The sequence below is a fragment of the Cebus imitator genome, unplaced genomic scaffold (genome assembly GCF_001604975.1).
Source record: "Cebus imitator isolate Cc_AM_T3 unplaced genomic scaffold, Cebus_imitator-1.0 Scaffold425, whole genome shotgun sequence".
Classification (NCBI taxonomy): domain Eukaryota; kingdom Metazoa; phylum Chordata; class Mammalia; order Primates; family Cebidae; genus Cebus; species Cebus imitator.
In genome coordinates, this window is record NW_016107740.1 from 1,941,140 (window position 1) to 1,955,634 (window position 14,495).

A 14,495-nucleotide genomic window follows, 5' to 3' on the forward strand; every position below is an offset into this window, starting at 1 on the left:
TCCTGGGCTCAGGTGATCCTCTTCCCTCAGCCTCCTAAGTAGCTGGGACCACAGGCACATGCTACCACACCTGGCTAATTTTGTGGGGGTGTTTTGTTTGTTTGTTTGTTTGTTTTGGTAGAGACAGGGTTTTGCCATGTTCTCTGGGCCGGTCTCAAACTCCTGGACCCAGGCGATCCTCCCACTTCGGCCTCCAAAATTGCTGGGATTATAGGCGTGAGCCACCACACCCAGCCGTTTTTTATTAAGATTTTCTTTTCTGACCGGGCGTGGTGGCTCATCCCTTTAATCCCAGCACTTTGGGAGGCCGAGGCAGGCAGATCACAAGGTCAGGAGTTGAAGACCAGCCTGGCCAATATGGTGAAACCCCATCTCTACTAGAAAAAATTAGCCAGGCATGGTGGTGCATGCCTGTAATCCCAGCCTGGGAGGCGGAGTTCACAGTGAGCTGAGATCACACCACTGCACTCTGGGTAACAGAGTGAGACTCAGTCTCAAAAAAAAAAAGATTTTTCTTCTCTTTTTCTCTTTTCTTTTTTGGATACAGGATCTTACTCTGTTGCCCAGGCTGAAGTGCAGTGGCACGATCCTGGCTCACTGTAGAAGGCTAAAACAGCCTCAGACCTCAGCTTCTTGAGTAGGTGGAACTATAGGCACATCACCATGCTTAGGTAATTTTTTTAAAGTTCTTTTGTAGAGAAGCAGTTTTGCCATGTTGACCAGGCTGGTCTTGAGCTCCTGGGCACAAGCATTCTGCCCACCTCATCCTCCCAAAGCGCTGGGATTACAAGCATGAGCCATCATACCTGGCCTGATTTTCCTATCCTCTAATTTTCTCATTTGCAGATAAGTAAGGAACTATTAAGGCTTTGAGGGACTAATTGTTTTGTCCACATCATAGTAATTCAAAAACAGTTAGTTAAATCTGCCTGTGTTATTTTGTATGTTAATGTCCTTTGCTCTGTACCATTTGACTTTAATGGGATAGATCATGTATATAACCTAATAGAATTGGGCACTCTTGCTTAAGCGTATTAACTTTGAAAGAGACATGTAATCCTATCAGAAAATCAAAGCCTCCATGAAGCCTCACAAGGGTTTTGTTACTTCAGCAAATTATAGCATAATATTTGATCTCCAGTGTTAAAAGACCAAAAACTGAAGTTTTTCAGCATCATCATTAGTTGTTTGGGCTCAAAGAAGTGAACTAATAGTTAGAATTTCTAATTGACTAATTTTATGTAATTCTTTTAATTTTAGTGATAAACATGTCTTACAGTCCTTCCATATAACCAACTCTTAAATATTAAATGACGAATAGAGGGCTTATTTATTCATTTAACATATACTTAAAAGAGTGATTTGTAAAGTACATTCCATAACTGGGGGGAGATAGTTATGTAATCCAAATTGTGTGAGATGGGTTTGTTGTAAAGAAACCTCCTGAAATAGGTGGCACATATGATGGATAGTGAAAGATAAGACTTACAGGGATGAGCCAGGTAAAGATTGCAGGGGAAGTACAGTCCAGGTGACCAGCCAGTGCCCTTGAGTAGATTACTTAAGCTGCTCTGAGCTTCAGTTTACTCATCTTTGAAAATAAGGACAATAGGCTGGATGTGGTGGCTCACACTTGTAATCCTAGCACTTTGGCAGGCTGAGGCAGAGGGATCACCTGAGGTCAAGAATTCAGACCAGCCTGGCCAACATGGTCAAACCCCATCTCTACTAAAAATACGAAAATAAGGACAATGATAATCACTACTCACTATAATTTTTAAGATAATTAAATAATATATGAATATGTAAAACATTTAGCATAATACCTCACACATATTAAGTGCTGAATGAATATTTTAGTACCTATTCTAGAAAGAAAACATAGCAGATAGCAAAGGCAAAAGGAATCAAGAAATATTTATAAAATAATTCTTGGCATGCACTTCGGTGATAATCTAGAATTTTTCTTTTCTTTTTTGAGATGGAGTCTCACTCTGTGCTATCTCGGCTCACTGCAGCCTCTGCCTCCATGTTCCAGTGATTCTCCTGCCTCAGCCTCCCCAGTAGCTGGGATTACAGGCACATGTCAACATGCCAGATGGATTTTTGTATTTTTAGTATAGATGGGGTTTTACCATATTGGTCAGGCTGGTCTCAAACTCCTGACCTCAAGTCATCCACCTGCCTTGGCCTCCAAAAGTACTGGGAATACAGGTGTGAACCACCGCCCCTAGTCTAGAATTTTGAAAGAAAGGATTGGAGTTAATAGAAAATCATTCTAAATATAATCCATTTCCCCCCTATGCATATGTTCATACAGCTTGACATATGCATGCTACAGTTTGTTAATGGTCTATAGGTAGTAGATGAAAATAAAGTAGTCATTGTCATGATGGCTGAAACCCAGGAGAAAGAGTAAAATTTTAAAAAGGAAAAGGATTGAGGACTGAATCCTGAGGGAAACTAGCAATTAAGAGGCTGGCAGAAAAGATAACGGACTTGGTTAAATTTTTTTTTAAGTTTTGAGCAAGCGGGGCGCGGTGGCTCACGCTTGTAATCCCAACACTTTGGGAGGCCGAGGCAGATGGATCACGATGTCAGGAGTTCAAGACCAGCCTGTCCAATATGTGAAACCCTGTTTCTACTAAAAAAAAAAAATACAAAAATTAGCTGGGCCTGGTGGCGCACATCTGTAGTCCCAGCTACTCGGGAGGCGGAGGCAGGAAAATCGCTTGAACCCAGGAGTTGGAGGTTGTGGTGAGCCAAGATGGTGCCACTGCACTCCAGCCTGGGTGACAGAGTGACTCCCTCCTAAAAAAAGAAACGTTTTGAGCAGATATAGTCAAAAGCAGAAAAAAAAAAAACAAAGAGGGGTTAAAATCTGGAGGGGTCAGATGCTATCCAGAAGTCAGTTAAATACTAAGAATCATCGACTATATTAGGAAATGGGAAGAAATCACAATGGCCAGAATAGTTTCTGTGGAGTAACAAGGACAAAGCCAGAATGTTATGGATTCAGAAAGGCATACAACAGTCCTTTCCAACATCTACATTGTGGAACACAGAGAAAATGATCAGTGATACTTATGCAGAGAAGACTGCTGAAGTCTGTTTACTGGCCCAGCTCAGCAGAAAGCCAGTAGGTACCACTTGGCTACCCTGAGGCTTAAGCATATTAAAGGGATACATAACCTTATCACCCTTCTAAAACCCTGCTTAGGAGATAAATTGACAGCACCAGTGGAGACAATCAGTGTAGACAGCACCAACTTTATATAAAAAGCAAAGGACAAGGCTGGGTGTGGTGACTCACGCCTGTAGTCCCAGCAGTTTGGGAGGCAGAGGTGGGTAAATCACTTGAGTCCAGGAGTTCAAAACTAGCCTAGGCAATATGGCAAAACCCCATCTATACAAAAATTAGCTGAACACCATGGCATGGGTCTGCAGTCCCAGGAATGTGGGAGGCTGAGGTGAAAGAATGAGCCCAAGAAGTGGAGGTTGCAGTGGACTGAAATCGTGGCACTTCACTCAATCCTTGGCAACAGAATGAGACTGTCTCAAAAAAAGATCAAGAAGGCCGGGCGCGGTGGCTCAAGCCTGTAATCCCAGCACTTTGGGAGGCCGAGGCGGGTGGATCACGAGGTCAAGAGATCGAGACCATCCTGGTCAACATGGTGAAACCCCGTCTCTACTAAAAATACAAAAAATTAGCTGGGCATGGTGGCGCGTGCCTGTAATCCCAGCGACTCAAGAGGCTGAGGCAGGAGAATTGCCTGAACCCAGGAGGCGGAGGTTGCGGTGAGCCGAGATCGCGCCATTGCACTCCAGCCTGGGTAACATGAGTGAAACTCCGTCTCAAAAAAAAAACAAAAAAAGATCAAGAAAAAAAAAGGACTAAAATCAGAGTTTGAGCCTCAAACAAAAAGTAGCAGAGAGAAATGAGATGATGGAAAGGGAGTAAGCTTGAAGAAGAATCTTCTGCTATAGTTTTTGACTAAATTATTTTGAATATTTAAATACCTTGAAAAGGTGCTAGGTGAAAACAAGACAGATTGCAGATAAGGGAAGGTGAATATAGTTGAAGAGCAACATTCCTAAGGAAGCAGAGCAGTTAAGAAGTACATCTTAGCCTATGACATGACAAAATAATAGACACAAATTAGAGGAGATTCGAAGATTAGGTATGGAAAATTAGAGAAGAGTTTTCACTCAAGGCTTCCATTACTACCCTGTCTTCTGTTAAAGATGAAGTTGCTCAGTGGGAAGATTCAGACTTCAGATAGATGGTGAAGATTTGTAACATTGGTTGTATAGCGTAGACTTCATAAGCAGTTTCGAAGAGGCAATTGGATTGGTGATCATCTTTTGCATGGTGATAGCCCTGTGAAGTATATATTATTTATCTAATTTATAAAAGTGGAAAAATTCCTTATAAGAGGAAGGATTATGATCCTGGTTTCAAGACTTTGGTCTTTCGCTTGTAGCTCCTTTACTCATACTGGTGATTACCAACATTACAATGATAGCAGAGATTGTGTCTCATTTCACAATGTATTTCTCAGGTAAACTGTAAGACTTGGCACATGACAGGTAGTTAATACTCATTAATTTTATACATGGAACCTATCACAAGTATTTACATACATTTATAAATTTTTTGAAACACTTGTAATTTTGTTAAATTCATGCAATGTTTACTGGGATTTCTTAATAAAATGCTTAATTTGGAATGATTTTCTCAAATTGGATGAATCTTAAAAATACAGTATGAGATCTAAAATTTCCAGAAAACACATAAGGTTGGCAAAGATTTCTTAGAGAGAACATGAAAGTCACAAGCTGGGAGAAAATACTTCAAAAGCATGTATGTGGTGAAGAATTATATCAGGATGTATAAAGAACTCTGACTACTGAATAATAATAAGACAAATGACTCTTTTTTTTTTTTTTTTTTTTTTTTTGTAAAATTTTCTTTTTTTTTTTTTTTTTTTTTTTTTTGAGACAGAGTTTCCCTCTTGTTACCCAGACTGGAGTGCAATGGCGCGACCTCAGCTCACCACAACCTCTGCCTCCTGGGTTCAGGCAATTCTCCTGCCTCAGCCTCCCGAGTAGCTGGGACTACAGGCACGCGCCACCATGCCCAGCTAATTTTTTGTATTTTTAGTAGAGACGGGGTTTCACCGTGTTGACCAGGATGGTCTCGATCTCTTGACCTCGTGATCCACCCGCCTCGGCCTCCCAAAGTGCTGGGATTACAGGCGTGAGCCACCGCGCCCGGCCAAAAATGACTCAGTTTTAAATGGGCAGTTTTGAACAAGTACTAGATAAGATGGTAAATAAGCACAGGATTGACCACAGAAGAGGTATGGAGCAGTATTTTGTAGAGATGAGAATGTTTTATATATGCATGTATCTCCTCAGGGAGATACCACTTCACATCCACTGAGGTGGCTGTAAGTAAAAAGACAGATATGTTGGTGAGGATGTGGAAAAACTGGATCCTCATATATTTCTGGTGGGAATATGAAATGGCAACTGTTTTGGGAAACAGTTTTGTACTTCCTCAAAAAGTTAAATATAAAGTTACCATATAACCCAATAGTTCCATTCAAGTATGTACTCAAGAAAAATGTTTGTAGCAACATTATTCATAATATCCCAAAAAAGTGGAGTTAAGCTAAATGTCCATCAACTGATGAATGGATAAATAAATTTTCTTGGCCGGGCGCAGTCGCTCATGCCTGTAATTTCAGCACTTTGGGAGGCCAAAGCAGATGTATCATCTGAGGTCAGGAGTTCGAGACCAGCGTGGACAACTTGGCGAAACTCTGTCTCTACTACAGATACAAAAATTAGCCAGGTATGGTGGTGGGTACCTGTAGTCCCAGCTGTTTGGCAGGCTGAGGCAGGAGAATGGCTTGAACGCGGGAGGCAGAGGTTGCAGTGACCCGAGATGGCACCACTGCACTCCAACCTGGGGGTGACAGAGCAAGACTCTGTCCCCCCCCCAATAAAATAAAAAATTGTTTTTCTTAAATCCATATACTGGAATATTATTTGGAAATTTATTTAAATTCTACTACACCGATTAATGCTACAGTGTGGATGAATGTTAAGAACATTATGCTTATTGAAACGAGGCTGTCACAAAGGATAACAGTTGTATATTAGTCTGTTCTCATGCTGCTAATAAAGACATACCCGAGACTGGGTAATTTATAAAGGAACGAGGTTTAATGTACTCACAGTTCCACATGGTTGGGGAGGCCTCACAATCATGGCAGAAGATGAAGAAAGAGCAAAGGGACATCTTACGTGGTGACAGGCAAGAGAGTATTTGCAGGGGAATTCCCCTTTATAAAACCTTCAGATCTCCTGAGATTTATTCAGTACCAGGAGAACAATATCGGAGGAAACTGCCCCCATGTTCAGTTATCTCTGCCTGGCCCCACCCTTGGCATGTGGGACTTATTACAGTTAAAACTGAGATTTGGGTGGTTTGGACACAGCCAAACCATATCAAATTGTATGATACCATTAATATTAAATGTTCAGAATAGGCAAATGTATAGGGGCAGAAAATAGATTAGTAAATGCCTAGGGCTGGAGGCAGTAATGGTGAATGAGTTCCTGCTAACAGGTAAGGGATTTGACTTAGGACAGTGGTGGGATGTTCTGTAATTAGGTAGTACATCTCTGTGAATATAGTAAATACCATTGAGTTGTATATTTAATTCAGTGAATTGTGTGGTATATAAATTATACTTTAGGTTAATGTTTGTGCACATAAACACCAATTTTTTAATACTATCAGATTAACTGAAGATAATGATGAATTTTAAAATAATTTTTGTGATGTAATTGGGGAAAGGAAAGTAAGTGCTAAACCTAGTTTAAACTTCAACATCTGTAAATTAGTATAGCCATTATGGAGAACAGTATGGAGGACCCTCAAAAAACTAAAAAAATATAACTACCATATGATCCAGCAATCCCACTACTAGGTATACATCCAAAAGAAATAAAATGAAATAAGTATATCAAAAAGATACCTGTACACCCATGATTATTACAGCATTATTGACAATAGCCAAGATTTGAAATCTCTCTGTGTCTACCAAGGAATGAATAGGTAAAGAAAATATGGTACATAGATAAATGGAATACTATTTGGGCTATAAAAAAGAATAAAGTGCTCTTATTTGCAACAATATGAATGGCATTGGAGGACATTATGTTAAGTGAAATAAGCCAAGAACAGGAAGTTTACTACCACATGTTCTCACTGGCAGGTGGAAGCTTAAAAAAAAAGTAGATCTCACAGAAGCAAAAAATAGAGCAGAGGAGACTAGAGGCTGGAAAAGGTAGTGGGAAGGGAAGGTTATGGAGAGATACAAAATTACAAAAAGGGATATAAGATTACAGCTAGATGGAAGGGATGAATTTTAGTGTTCCATAGCACAGTAGGATGACTATAGTTAACATAGTTTCAAATAGCTAGAAGGAGAGTACTGAATGTTCCCAAAGCAAAGAAATTATAAGTATTTAAGATGATGGATATGCTGATTATCCTGATCTGATTGCTATGCATTATATATCTGGAAACATCACTGTGTACCCATGAATATTTATAATTTTTATTTGTTAATGTTTTGTAAGTGAAAAGAATTTCAGCATTTGCATCCTATACATATTTGGTACTTAAATTTTTTTAATGAACAATTTGACATATATGTAACACCAAAGGAAAAAAATTTAACCAAACTATTTTGAACATTTGCAATAATAATTGAATGTTCTCATAATAGGGTAATATCTTCTTCAATTTACTGATGAGTAAAGAATCTCAAAACCAGAAATCACATTTGTTTTTACTTAAAATAGTACCATGTTGGTACATAGTCTGATTTTTTATTGACCAGATAATATTCTATTTCTTGGAGGTGGGTATTTTGAAAAACTAATTCCTTAATTTTTGACAATTACATTGTTTCTAATTAATGAATCTTTATAAATATAGCATGATGCTTCTGATGACTTGCTTCTTTGCTATAAATTTATAGAAATAAAATTACTGATTCAGTATATTAATTACCAGTATATTAATTCATTTGTCCATTTTTATGTTTATTATTTATATTTTTGAGTCAGTTGTCATTGCCTATTTAGCAGCTACTATATTGTTGTTCTTAAAACTGAAAATGATCTCAGTATATATGGAAATGAATATTAAATTACTTATGTGAATATATTACCAATGTGTATTGTGTAATTTAATTTTAGTTTTGTTATTTTTTAGAAGAGTTTTTTGGTTTTTTTGGTTGTTTTTGTTGTTGTTGTTGTTTTGAGATGGAGTCTCAACTCTGTCACCCAGGCTGGAGTACAGTACAGTGATACGATCTTGGCTCACTGCAACCACCCAGGTTCAAGCGATTTTCCTGCCTCAGCATCTTGAGTAGCTGGGATTACAGGCACCTGCCATAGTGCCTAGCTAATTTTTGTAGTTTTTAATAGAGATGGAGTTTAACCTTTGTGGCCAGGCTGTCTTGAAATCCTGACCTCGTGATCCACCTTCCTTGGCCTCCCAAAGTGCTGGGATTACAGGCATGAGCTACCTCGCCCAACCAAGAAGAGTTATTCTTATACATTAAGTTTCTTAGGGGGATATAATATGTAGAAGTTTAGTTATCAAGTAAAGGACAAAGTTGAACTCCCCCCCACCCACACGCACACAGAAATTCCTTTGAATTCGATCTTTTAAGGCTCTATATATGTTCTATCACAGTGTGATGAGGATATAGTTACTACTATAGTGGTAACTGAGTTATATTTTCTTCTTTTAATAGTGCACTAGTGAAATTGATGAATAAGTCAATAGAGGGGACCGCAGATGATGAAGAGGAGGGTGTAAGTCCAGATACAGCTATTCGTTCAGGACTTGAACTTCTTAAGGTATTTTTGAAACAGTTTTGTTGCCATGTATTTCCGTAGGGTCATAATTTGCCTTCTTTTCAGGATATGCAAGTGTCAGACTTACTTCATAGGAAGCTGTTTGAAAGATTAAAACTTGTGTTGAAAGTCAGATTATGTAAAAGTCATGTTTTTACATCATAACATAATGTAATTATTTTAGATCATAAATTAATAGTTGATTGTTTCACTGTTTATCATTTCCATGCCTGCTGTGCTTGTTAGTGATTGCTGTACAATCCAGTCTTAACTAAGTAATAACAAGGTGTGGCTTAAAACTTTTTGGACAGGATATATAACAAAATCTAGGGGGGTAGAATATCATCATCAAAGTGATTAGTTTTTGGCATATTTGTGGGATTCTTGGGAGACTGGCATGAGTAGATAGAAGTGGTGCTTTGGGGAATAATGGGAGACAAGGTTCCAGATTGTTGAGTGCCACTGGGTAAGCAGGTTACTGTCACCGGCTTTTAACCTGGCTTTCAACCAGCTGCAGCCCTTGATAGAGCTTTCATCAGATTAAATAAAAGAAAAGTAGAAATTGAAGGCAAAGAGACATTGATACCACTGCGGCATAAGGGAGAAGAGACAACCAAGTACAGCGATGTTAGATAGAAAAAGAATGATGGGATCGTATTCTGAGAGTCTTAAATATCATTGCATTGAAAGAATTGATATGATGCCTCAATAAGATTTTAATTATGTTTTTAATATTTGAGTTGTATTTTCAATTCGTTTTAAAAGTGAAGCCACCTTTAAGGCAATATATTTTAATAGATTGCTTTTTATTACATTTTTCTGATTTAATTCTCCAATTTTTTGTAAATAAAACCACATAACTAGATATTCTCACTCCAAATCTTGCCAAATGAGACAATATCTGCACTTACCATTAAATAAGTGCTTATTGAATTAATTAATGGAGACCACCTGCTCGATTTCCCTTTCTCCTTGCTTCTATTTTCAGCCCTAATCTTGATACTACATTAACTGAATTGTTTCTACTTTATGGAAGGTTAACTCTTTAGACATGTATCTAACTTGTTAAAAATTACTTAAGGGCACATTTGTGCTTGTGTCATAATGGAATAATTATATGTTGTAATCATAATTAAAAGTTCACAATAGTGGCTTCTTTGTTGATAGTCATGATGAGTGATAGATTTCACTTGAAATAGTTCCTCGGCAGGGTACAATGGTTTTCACCTGTAATCCCAGCCAAGGCAGGAGGATCTCTCGAGCACAGGAATTGGAGACCAGCCTGGGTAACATAGCTAGACCTCATCTCTACAAAAAGAACAAAAGAATTTAGCCAGGCATGTGGTGTACCTGTAGTCTCAGGTCAGGCGGCTGAGGTGGGAGTTTGAGACCACAGTGAGCTGTGATGTTCCACCACATTCCAGCCTAGGTAACAGAGTGAGATCCTGTCTCAAAAAAAAGAAAAGAAAAGAAAAAATTTCTCATAGATTATCTTTTTGCCAGTCAAAGAAAGTTCTGAGTTAGCATTTTGTTTACATTACACAAAGATTGAGTCATTACGGATGGAGGTTTTATTTCAAGTAAGCATTCCTTCACCTAAATACAATATATTTATAAACTGGTAAGAGTTATTAATACTGTAAATCACATTCAATAAAAACAGAGCCCTGTGTTTTGTGTTCCAAGTAGCAGAATAGACTAAGATGTAAAGAAGAAAATAGGACAAAAGGCTGTATGTCAATGTGTACTTCTAAAGCTATATCTGTTTTTTCAGGTTCTGTCTTTCACACATCCTACCTCGTTCCACTCTGCAGAGACATATGAGTCCTTGTTACAGTGCCTAAGAATGGAGGATGACAAGGTAGCAGAAGCTGCTATTCAAATTTTTAGAAATACAGGTCACAAAATAGAAACAGATCTTCCCCAAATACGATCGTGAGTACACTTTTTCTCCCATGATAAATAACAAAAGTTTCTAAGTGTGGGAACCGTAGCATAATTGTTTTCCTTCTTTGTAGGAAGATAGAGAGGAAAGACAACTTTGATTTAGAAGCTACTTTTCTGTGTCCTCCTCTGTTTTGTCTTTCCCTTGTCTTACAAGCCTCTCCCATCATTAGAACAAAATTATTTTAAGATATTAAGAATCAAAAGTTATCACAGAATTTAGTGTTTTATTATATTAATGATTAATGTCTTTCTGATCCATGTGTATCCATCTTTTTTCTGTAAATGAGTTATAAATTCAATAACCGTCACTTTACTGTCCCACCAAAAAAGGGGACAAATGGTTCACTTTGGCATCTTAAAAGGTTAAGGTGGAATTTCTGCTGAGATGTTATATTTAGACTTAAAAAAATTGCAGAAGACGTCTTTTAGAGGGAAAAACACATTGCAAATAGCTGTTGAACCATATGTTCAGGGTATATGTAGGTAGTTCAGGGTATATTCAACTACATACCATTTTCCTTACATGGTAATTATAGGGCAAGCAATCTCCTGAAGTTTTTATTAAATTTGTGAGCTAATAGTTTAACTTGTGAAATAATTCAGTGTTCATTGTACGTTCTCTTCATTCTCAGCATTATTCTGGCTGATAAAAAAAAAAGTTACCACAATCAGTCCCTGCCCTCAAGGAGTTTATAGACTAGAGATAATAAACTTTATATGTGTACAGCATAAAAAAAGATAGTTGACAATAGGATAAAGTTTTTGATGAGTTTTTCAAGGGAAGAAAACCTATACATTTTTTAAAGGCAAAGAATCTATTCTTAGAGGAATTCTACCTCAAAGGAAGCAATTGAAAATGAGTATAGATGGAAGAGTTAACTTTGGACATGAGAAATAAAACACCTTATTCATAACACTAATGGAGAAGAAAGGAAATAATCACAGGAAAACAGAAAAGCACAACACTAAAGACCTCAATAACAACCCTGACGGCATCACTGGATTATAGTGCTCTAGAAAAAACAAGAAGAAAGGTTAAAGTTGACTTCTGTATTATTTTATTTAGGCTAAAAATAATTAGTAATACGTTTAACAACTGTTTGATCGAAACTGTCTTTATCATTCACTAGTGTTATTTTATAAGAGGTGTTACTTTGGTAAACGGTGTGGTGAAAGACTAAACAGATAGGAGAGAGGAAATGCGTCTTCCATTTAGAAGCGTAGTCATGACTCAGTCAAGGATGTCTATTTGGGCATGGACATTCCTATCTCATAATTCCAAAGTCCATAGAGGGAAGCTTCAGGCATATTTATAAACATCAAATTAGACTTAAACCAGCTAGCATATGTTCCCATTTTTGGTTAAGGTGCATGGCTTGGAGCCTGCAGTATAGCTTTTCATGTCTAGACTTCCGTTATCATAAGACGACATTGTCACCCTTGCATTTGATACCACTACCTTTATAATTTATAAAATAGGCTCTTATAACATTAAATATATGACACATATATATATATATAAAACATTAAATATCTTTCTTTAAATGTTTATTTCACCTAATCAGTTTTCCTCTGCTTATAAAAATACTTGTATTCATTATAGCAAACTGAAACTAGAAAAAATAAAATAGTCACCAGTAATATTTTCTATGTATATTTTTTATGAATGTTCATCTACTAGATGTTTGTCTATTTTTAGTAGGTTCATATAAGCACACTATTTTCTTCATTCTACCAAATGATTTTTTTCTGTCATCAGCATTTAATTTTTGAAGACTGTTACATGTTTTTTCATCTCATCCTAACAGAAGACTGTTTTAGTTTACTCTTCATTGTCAGTGTAGAAGCTAAGTGTATGGATTTTGAAAGAAATGCTAATTTTCAAATCCCAACTCTCAGTTTCCTAGCTTCATCATCTCAGGAGGCTTAAATAACATCTTTGTGCTTTAGTTTTCTCATCTGTGTAATGACTATAATAGTCTTCTGTGAGTGGATGTGAACATTAGTTGAATTAATCCATAAGTAAATACCTAGAATGATGTCTGGCACATAATTGTTAGATATTTTTATTGCCATTCTGCTGATATATATGTATCTGTATCTTTGCATACTTTATTTCACCTTGGCCTCTTGCTACTCTTTTTTCCGTAGCTGCTTTGAAATAACTGAAGGGGATTATAAAAGGGAATTGAAAAATTAGCAATATTCCACTTAGAAGGTAAATGTAAAAACATGTTATGGGGTAAGCTTTAGATTATGAATTCAGGGCTGCTTATTATTTTGAATATTTGTGAAACAGCTTTAAAATAAAAGTTGTCTCCTGAAGTAGGCTTTTTCTTGAGGCATTGTATTTCTTGGTTGTACTTGGGGGTAGAGAGAGAGCTTTTTTAAGTCTTTCTTTAGCTCAGATAATTTTTAAGAGAGGCTTCTCTGCCAGCATCCATCTATATAGGGGAAGTGGAAGTCAACCAAAGGAATACTTGTTGTTTTATAGCTTTAAGAAAAAAAAACTATATTATTTTTTGCAGGACCTTAATTCCCATTTTACATCAAAAAGCAAAGAGGGGTACTCCACACCAAGCAAAACAGGCTGTGCACTGTATACACGCCATATTCACAAATAAAGAAGTCCAGCTTGCACAGATTTTTGAGGTATATCTAATACATAGGTTGTGTTTATATTGGTCTTTATTTTTTAAGCTCTGTAGTTTGATGAAGATGGAAGCTAGATTTTTTTAAGCTGTTTATATGTAGTCCCCTAGAATATAAATTCCTTGGGAGCAGGGATTCTTTCTATTTTATATGGTACTGCATTCCCAGCCTTTAGATTAGATTATATGTTCACGTACTTCATATTGAAGGACGTTTTGTGGTTTTTGTTATTTAGTTTGTTTTTGAGACAAGGTCTGACTTTGTCACCAGTGCTTGAGTACAGTGGTGCACTCTGCTCACTGCAGCCTTGAACTCCTAGGTTCAAGCAGTCCTCCTGCCTCAGCCTCCCAAGTAGCTGAGAGTACAGGCACATGCCATCATGCCCAGCTAATTTTTGTATTTTTTATAGAGATGAGGTTTTGCCATGTTGCCCAGGCTGTTCTCAAACTCCTGGAGTGAAGTGATTCACCCAAAGCCTTAGCCTTCCAAAGTACTAGGATTACATACATGAGCCACCACACCTGGCTTTATGTGTTTATATTAGAACATTTTACTTAATTTTAGCTTTATTGGCTCAGTGGTGCATTTATTCTCAGAAAGTATTAGTAGATAATTTTGAACAATCCAGTTTGAAGTACCTAAGAACCCTACCTGAAAATTAATCTTGTTTCCCTTTCTTTACATATGATGATTGGCCTCATTTTACTATTAGAAATATATTCCTAAAAATAAAACAAAAATAAAGCAAAAAATAGAAATGTATTCCTATTATAAGTTGGAGACGGTGTGACCAAAACCCAGTGAACTCTTACTTTATATGATTTAAGATGATTTTAAATGTTCCCACAGGGTGAGAAATCCACCAGTATAGCAAATCTATTGTTGTAGATTAATCAAAAATAATGCTGATTTGGTGAAGCAAAAAATGTTCTTTTTTTTTTTTTTTT

General features: G+C 37.1%; 1 protein-coding gene across 3 annotated transcripts in view; it reads left to right on the forward strand.

Annotated features, from left to right (window-relative positions):
• PDS5A (PDS5 cohesin associated factor A) overlaps positions 1-13,666 on the forward strand; it is a 96,812-nt gene extending 83,146 nt beyond the window's left edge. For 2 of the 3 annotated variants that reach the window (XM_017509892.2, XM_017509893.2), the window contains exons 18-20: positions 8,847-8,952; positions 10,724-10,884; positions 13,425-13,664. In XM_017509892.2, coding sequence (XP_017365381.1) covers positions 8,847-8,952; positions 10,724-10,884; positions 13,425-13,635 — 478 coding nt within the window. In that variant the 3' untranslated portion in view covers positions 13,636-13,664. Of the gene's footprint in view, positions 1-8,846; positions 8,953-10,723; positions 10,885-13,424 lie in introns of all 3 variants that reach the window. The other variant, XM_017509894.2, reaches the window with a different exon arrangement.
• Positions 13,667-14,495: the final 829 nt, after the last annotated feature.